Genomic DNA, 7,726 nt, shown 5'->3' on the forward strand with positions numbered 1-7,726 from the left:
GATGTAGGGAAGGGCTCGGAGTGGGAAAGGATACCCGGGTGGGACGCCATGTGCGAGGACGCGCCAGTGTCCATGAACCAGTCACCGTTGCCGGTGTAGGTGGCCGGCGATGGTGCCTGATGCAGGGCCACCAGGAGCGCGGGATCGGGAGAGGTGGACGCGCCGCCAGAGTGGCCGAGCCAATGCATAGGAGGCGCGGGAGGCCACGCGTTGGGAGGCGGCGTGGGATAGCCACCGGGCGGGGACGCAGCGAGCAGAGCCTGGTGGCTGGCAGGACGTGAGCCCAGGATGCCAGGGTGGGGTGCACGCGCCGGAGGCAAAGCCCACGCGTGGACTACATCGGTCCAGGGGTTGACGCCCCCGAACCAGGGCACAGGAGCGGGGCCGGAGGGCGCAGAAGGGCGCCCGGCGGGGGCCGCGCCGGCGGCACGGGGGCGACCATCGGGTCCCCGCTTCTTTTTGCGAGCGTGGCTGGGTGGAGAGGAGCCGGCCACAGGAGACGCCGCGAGGGGCGCTGCGGGAGGCACCGGCGAGGTGGTGCACGCGGCGAGGGCGACCTAGTTGCGCTGCAGAGATGACTGCCGCATCCGCCGCTCCTCAAGACGCAGGTAGTTGACGGCGCGGGCGAACGTTGGCTCGGTGAGAAGGTGGAGGTTGGAAGCCGCGTTGGCGTAGTTCGGACCGAGCTCGCGGATGAGGTTCGTGAGCATGGTGGCGTCGGAGACCGGGGCGCCCACGTCGCGGAGCTCGTCGGCGAGCACCTTGAGGCGAAGGCAGTAGTCGAAGAGCCCTATGCCCTCCTGAGAGAGGTTGTAGAACTCCGTCGTGAGAAGCACCTGACGCTAGAGTTGATTGCCGAGGAAGAGCTGACAGATGGATGTCCACACGCCGAGGGCCGAGTCGTCATCGCGGATGACATGCGACAGGATCTCGGTGCTGACGGTGCGGTAGAGCCACTTGATGATAGTGGCGTCTACCCCCATCCAGTTGGCGTCGTCGCGCATGGCGCGGGCGTCAACCGAGCCGTCGACGTGATCCCGAATCTGGAATTCGTGGAAGGTCAACGAAAAGTAGGTGCGCCAGGTGGAGAAGGAGGGTGTGTGAAGGTCTAGCACGAAAGGGACATGGTCCTGGATGTGGATTAGCCGAAGGCTGGCGGCGGAGGCAGGCTCGGGAACGGCGAAGGGGTTAACCTCGCCGGAGAGAGAGGAGCGAGGAGAGGCCATGTCGGCGGTGGGTAGCAGAAGCGAGGAGAAGATCAGAAGGAAACTGATACCATGTAAGATATGAGAGAGAGAGGGGTTTCGATCTACACTCTTATTCAATCAACAACCAACGATATATATACAGAGGGTAGTTCTATCTGCAGCTAACCGAATCCCTGGAGAGGGTAGTTCTATCTGCAGCTAACCGAATCCCTGGAGAGCTGGTTAGCGAGGGGATAACGTGCGAGATGGGTTAAGATCCCAGGTATTCGGACGTGCGGGAGATGCCAGGTCGTGCCATGCAGGGCTGGCTTGGCTGCCAAGTTGGGCGAGAGCTATGGGCTTTCAACAGTTTGGATTGCTTACCATTTCCAGTCATGCTTAACATCAAACCATATTGTTTGGAGGCAGGGAAAGCGATCAACCCTAAACCTCAGAGTTTGTAACCACAATCAGATGATAAGTAGCTGGATGTGTACAAGAAAAAGATGTATAAATGTATAATATATTCACGCAAATTAAATCGTAAAATAGTATGTTACGTTATTATCATACCAAATGATGGTGATCAGTTACATTGAGAATTGATATGAGGTTTGCTGACTAGCTCTGTTACAGATAAATGTATGGAAGAAGAAAAACATTTCAAAAACAAATACTGAAGAAGCAAAAGTTAGCACTGACAGAAACACCACTAACGCCACATTCTACTTTCACGGAGCGAGTCCACTGCCGAACAGACTGGGAGCCCCATAAAATGTGGCTACAACCAAGCTTGAAGAATCTGTAGCCTAAAATGGCCAAAGGTCACCCCAAAGCGACTTCCGGGCCTGAAGATGCAAAGCAGGGTTCTTGCTTTGTGTGACCACGACACGCTCGAACGCGCCTTCAGACGCATCCCGTTTGGTGGCACGGCAAACATCCATCTGTACTTGTCTTCCTCTTCGAATGGGGCTGTAGATAATCCGTCCCCAGCCTCCTCCAAGATCAGCACGGATGGGTTCCTCTTCCTCCTCCTCTCCACTCTCATGGAATAGACTTAGTTCTTGTGTATCAGAAGCATATGGGACCAAACTGTCCTCGTCACAGTCAGGAGCTTCTTCATCTTCCTCACTTGGAAATTGATCGTCTAAGCAAAAAGAACATAGTATACATAATTTTCAGAATATTCATATAAGGAAGGACTAGACAAGTAATCAATGATAGATGATCACCATAGTCAATGATAAGATCTTCCGGGTTTCTCTTTGCATGACGTTCTTTAAGAGTATCAAATTTCATGCCATCAAGTGGCCAAGCTTCCCTAGTTCAGAGAAAAAGGAGGAATTGTTATTAAGTCCAGCATGTACTTGCAGGAGCATATGATGATCAAACAAAGGTGCAGATATTAGCGGTGATTGCATAAAGCTGGCTTCAATGTCACAAGCCCTTACTCTGGTCGCTTGCCCCTTCTTAAAGCAACATAGCAGAATTTCTCATCCTCAAAACCACGCAAGGGCACACCTTTTGATCTCTGCATTAAGCATTTATAACAGGATTTAAAAGCCTGATAATTATGAAGTCCGTTTATTTGTTAAAAATATGTAAACAATTTTGCAGATCTTATACAGAAGTTGAAAAAGGAATTGCTTCAGTGAGCTCCTCAAAAGTGAAAAGCATATAGTGTTTAAAAGCATAGTACGATTTGTTGTAATCCTCTACTGCTGAAAGTATTGGTTTGAGATCAGCACAATTTTGGAGAGCTTGATGCCTATCCTAGATGCAAAAATTGCTAACCGATCATGCAACTCATATTCCACATGGCATTTTTCAATCAGAGATTAATAGACGATTGTGATATCAATACCTCTTAGTGATTCAGATGTATGATATGTAAATTATCACCACTAACTGACGAGAATGCATCCTAAGAAAGACATAGCATACAACGTGAAAGAAAAGTAATATAACAGGTGAAAAGGAAAAGGAACCTTGTAGATACGCTGTGATGACGTCCTCTCCAATCTCTGAACAAAGTGGCAGTATTTATCTGAATTCTCCAACGGACACTGACCATCATGAGGACACTGATATATGATAGAACAAAATTAGTGTTACTCACACAAACTAAAGATTGGACCATTTGCAGTTTCAACTCACCGGGGCAACCACAAAGGCACCATCTTTCAGCAAATCTTCTTGAGCAACAATGCTCTTCATTTTACTTGGAGCAGCACCTGTAGATTTTTCGCTCTTGCGGCACTTCTGGAAGCACAAATATTATGTAATTAAATGCTAGATTGTCAGGGAATATGTCAAATATCTGAATACTTAATCATGGACTGAGTACATACTCTCTTTTCCATCCAAAGGATATATGAGCGCATTTGGCTTATAATCTTTGACCCTTGAGGAGTTCCAGGCTCTAACAAAACCTTGAAATCAATCATGTTAATCAGATATAAAAGTAAAAATATATCCCCCATAAGCACGCACAAACATGAGAGAAAAGGGGTCATTATACCAAAACATCTTTTGTTAGGTCCCAAAGTTGCCTCGCAATTGTTATACGGTCATTCAGTGAAGGAATCTCCCCAAGTGCGTAAGACTACAGATTGAGGAAAAATATTCAGCGCAGGTTGAAACATAAGGAACTATAATAGGAACAATTCAATACAGCATGATGTGCAGTAATTACTCAATTGTGCTGCCTGTTGAACCACCATCATGAAACATTACAGAGAAAAGAGGTAAAAACTTACTGATATTACAAGGTCGTGGCGTCGCTCATGTTTCTCGATGCTGCGATTCAACTCTTGGATGCTATCATAGCTGTGGATAAGTGGCAATCCCTTCAAATCTGTAAACATTTGCAGATTAAACAGTGCCGGTAAATTTATCAGTAACATTTGTAGACAGTGGCAAGCCCCCCAAATATATAAACATTTGCACAGCAAACAGTAGATTTATCAGCAAATTCACAGATGTAAACTAGCAAGGTATACTAACGAAGCAATCAGCTATTTTCAGTGCTTGCCATTAAAAATACCACCATGGAATTGGTAAGTGAAGACCACTAAATAGTAACCCAAGTTACGCAGACAAAAGACAAACAACTCAATTTACATTTCAAAGTTCAAAATAACTCTGCTGCAATGTGGCTCTGGTTAGTGGAACCATCATCCTAAGGTTATAGTACTATTTTCCATAATAAAATTGTTATACTAAACCAAATTCTAACATACTGGTAATCAATCATATTATCGAGATATTAATTGTATCGTTTAAGCAAGAAATAGCATAGCTTACTATCAAGAAGGGTCTGTCCTGCTCTCTGCATTTCTTTGGAGGGCTCAATCAAATTAACCCTCTCTATGGACTTCGGCCAGACTGCCCTCATAGCCCTGCATTCTTGTAGCGACATTAGGTTGTGCAAAGTGAAAATCTTAACAAACGATTATCAAATACTCCCTCCGTTCCTAAATATAAAGACTTATATTTATGAACGGAGGGAGTAGGTCATACGCACCAAAGTGCTGAGCTCGGACCCGCTCCGAAGTCCAACACGTTCTTAGGTGCAAAATCTGGAGACCGCCGACGAACCTGCAGCAAAACCACGCTTCAGTCCATGAAAACATCCCAGTGGGCGAATTTAACTCACTGAGAACGGAAACAACAAAAACAGGGCCTGGTGGTTCTTGGACCTCGCGGAGCACGCGGTGGCATGCGGCGTAGATTGCAGGCATGCGGGAGGCAACATACGCGACCGTCTCATCCTCACGGTACCGAAGGCCGATGTCTCCGTAGGAGGACTGAACCTTCCACCGTGCAGTCCGCTGCTCGGCACTCGCAGGCGCATGGGGGTCGTCGAGGAGTGCGCTACGGGTTGCCGCCGCGGCCAGCTCGGTACCGGTGCCCTTTGCGCGCTCGAAGGAGGACGAAAGCAGCAGCACCTTTCGGTGCATGTGCGTCTTGTCCTGGTCTGCGCGAGCACGGCGGCAGTCGCGGAAATGTTAGTGCTGAGCAATTTGTCGAGCAGGTGGTGTGCGGGAGGGAGGGGTTGGATGGGGGGGTTACCGCGGAGGTAGCGCTTGATGGCGCGGCGGAGGGAGATGGGGACACGGTGGATGCCCTGAGACTGCTTGGCCGCTGTTCGGAGGGTCTCCGGAGTCAGCAGCCGCGACGCCGTCTCCGGCAGCAGTGCGGCCGCCATGCCCCTCTCCTGCGGCGGCGTTCAGAGCTGACCGACACCTGCGTTCTTTTTGTATCAGTGTCTCAAGAGGTTTAAGAAATAGCAGAGGGGAAATGAGAGGTAGGAGTACATGCTAGCAGCCCGCCGTACGATGGGAGACAAGCGGCTCAGATCGAGCGGTGACCAGTTGGGACATTTGCAAAAGAACCCCTAGTATTCCTGGAATGCGTGTTTTAGATATCCAAAACTGTCAAAAAAATATTTTATGGTTTCGAATAGGTAGCCTGTTTTTTTAGGAAGAGTAGGTAGCGTGCTAAGCATCTACTACATCCGAACCTTGCAAATTCGGTCCCTTAAACGTCCGCCTACGTGCCCGGACGCGTCCGCTGATAGTGACCGGTCATGCCTTAAATTTCCCTTTCCACATCCAACTTCCCCATATTCCATCCCTCGTATCCATACAAAAGCATGCAGAATATATCCTACGTATTAACTAGTGTAAGCTTCTTCCTCGTCGGAGATGGCCTGCGCCGGAGCCTGAGCTGCGTGCACCACCGCCTCCTCCGCCACCTGCGCCGCCTCCTGCGCTGCCCGCGCTTCCTTCATCCGAAGCCTGGCCACCACAGACGACTCGGAGAGGATGGAGTTGGGGATGGCCAGCTGCTCCGGCCATAGATCGGCCACCGTCGGCACCTCCTCCTCCGACTCCTGCGGCGGCGCCTCCTCCTCCGGCGCCTGTGGCTCCTCCTCGGGCTCCTCCCCCATCCCCCCTCCTCAAAATCCAGCTTCAATTCCAGATGTGGCCCCGCTTTCCTTCAGATCCAGACATGTTGAAGGAGGAAGAGACGGTGCTGGATCGTGTAATGCCGACGGCGTGGTGGCATGGCTGACGGGATCAGGAAGGGAAGTGCTCGGGTGGCGGCGGGTAGATGGAGGAGGTGGATGTGCTAGGGCTGGGGGCGCCAGACGGCTTAAATAGTCGGCCCCGAGCTTGGAGCGGCGCCACACGACGTTCACAACGCGCCAACGGTCGAGGCACCCATCGGACCGTCGGGTTTCCCGGCAAGTCCGTATGGGCCAATCCGTCAGGCCGACATGGCATGCGTGCCCGGGCGCGCCCTGGCTCCTCCATATTCGCCCCATATTTGGGCTGAAAATGAGGTGCTCGTGAGTCCGGGCGTTTGAGACTGGTTTGAAAGGTTCGTCTCGGTCGAATTTTTGTGACCGGACAGTGAATGGATTGCCTACCCGGACGTTTGAGAAGGGTTTAAGGGGTCTGGTTGTAAATTCTCTAATACGAAAGAGAAAGTCCGCGAACTCACGTGTACTTCAATGTGACTTTTTCCTACTCATCAAATGCATTTTGACAACAACATTATACATACCAAGTTTCGAACTTTCGATCACACTCATATTGGCGATTGACCCCACTCCAACCTTAGCCATCTAGGATGTGTTCATTTATATCTACAAAGTGCCATAATTTTTGGTCGATCACATCTAAAGGGAACTCTCGCTTCAATCGGGTATCTGATTTCCTTGTTATTAATGGTTCTCGGATGGTGCAACTTTTGAATGGTCATTTCTGACCGATGAACGTCTGTGAAATTAGGAAAATCCATACTTTGCAGTGATAATGTCAAGACTTCTTTGTGTGGTACTCGGAGAAGAATGGTCGGTTCTTTGTGAAGAGTGTGCACCACCTGGCGGCTGTTGTGCATGACGAATTATTTGCTCGCAGGGTGTCGAGTGCTAATCCTAAAGGAAATCGTTATGTTTGGAATCTTATTTGATATCCCTCTGTTCCTTTGCATATGAATCATACGGCTTGGCGAGCGACGGACCCGTGCATTGGCTACTATTACTTGCACGTAGTACAGAAATTTAGTGTCGTGTGGTGCACGTAGCATTTGGGAGGCCATGAAGAGAGCTTGGTCGCTTTCACAAGACTAGTTACTTGTTAGCTAAGGAGTGGTTGTTGAACTTGTTGCTTAACTGGACGTACTTTAGCATGATCGTGTTATTATGCTCATTTGGTGTATTTGGCAATTAAGGAATGATCTCACTCATGATAAAGAGGTTCCCTAGATGGAGGTTACAGTGGACTTTTTAGATAGCTATGTGAAGTCTGTTGGAGATACTAATATGTTGAGTACAGAGGAAACCACAAAAGGGGAAAATGTCAAAGGGGAGAATACCGATTATTGATTGGGCTTTGCCTCAAATGCAAGCTACTTCAAGGCCTAGACCTTGGCCACCTCCAACGCCTCATTTTGTTGCTCTATCGGTAGATGGATCCTTTTTCAGTGTAATCTAGCAAGGCGGTAATGGGAATAGGCGACACAACAAA

At 49.4% G+C, this 7,726-nt stretch overlaps 1 protein-coding gene across 1 annotated transcript; it reads right to left on the minus strand.

The window, feature by feature from the left end:
- Positions 1-1,723: 1,723 nt before the first annotated feature.
- LOC123410539 (methyltransferase-like protein 17, mitochondrial) lies at positions 1,724-5,465 on the minus strand. Its single transcript, XM_045103491.1, has 12 exons — positions 5,262-5,465; positions 4,889-5,166; positions 4,714-4,787; positions 4,494-4,588; positions 3,947-4,044; positions 3,709-3,792; positions 3,539-3,619; positions 3,345-3,449; positions 3,176-3,271; positions 2,639-2,718; positions 2,420-2,508; positions 1,724-2,334 (listed from the first exon to the last, which is right to left on the minus strand). Exons 1-12 carry the CDS (start codon positions 5,395-5,397, stop codon positions 1,997-1,999), a joined length of 1,554 nt encoding a protein of 517 aa, XP_044959426.1. The 5' UTR covers positions 5,398-5,465; the 3' UTR covers positions 1,724-1,996.
- Positions 5,466-7,726: the final 2,261 nt, after the last annotated feature.

This window comes from Hordeum vulgare, chromosome 1H, assembly GCF_904849725.1.
Source record: "Hordeum vulgare subsp. vulgare chromosome 1H, MorexV3_pseudomolecules_assembly, whole genome shotgun sequence".
NCBI lineage: Eukaryota > Viridiplantae > Streptophyta > Magnoliopsida > Poales > Poaceae > Hordeum > Hordeum vulgare.

Bases quoted from the DNA above. Each gene is read 5' to 3' on its own strand.
- LOC123410539 (XM_045103491.1), bottom strand. From the start codon at position 5,397: ATGGCGGCCGCACTGCTGCCGGAGACGGCGTCGCGGCTGCTGACTCCG. The intron at 2,509-2,638 runs GTAAGGGCTTGT...TCTCTGAACTAG, and splicing joins AGAAGGGGCAAGCGACCAGA to GGAAGCTTGGCCACTTGATG. The intron at 2,335-2,419 runs GTGATCATCTAT...CTTTTTGCTTAG, and splicing joins AGATCTTATCATTGACTATG to ACGATCAATTTCCAAGTGAG.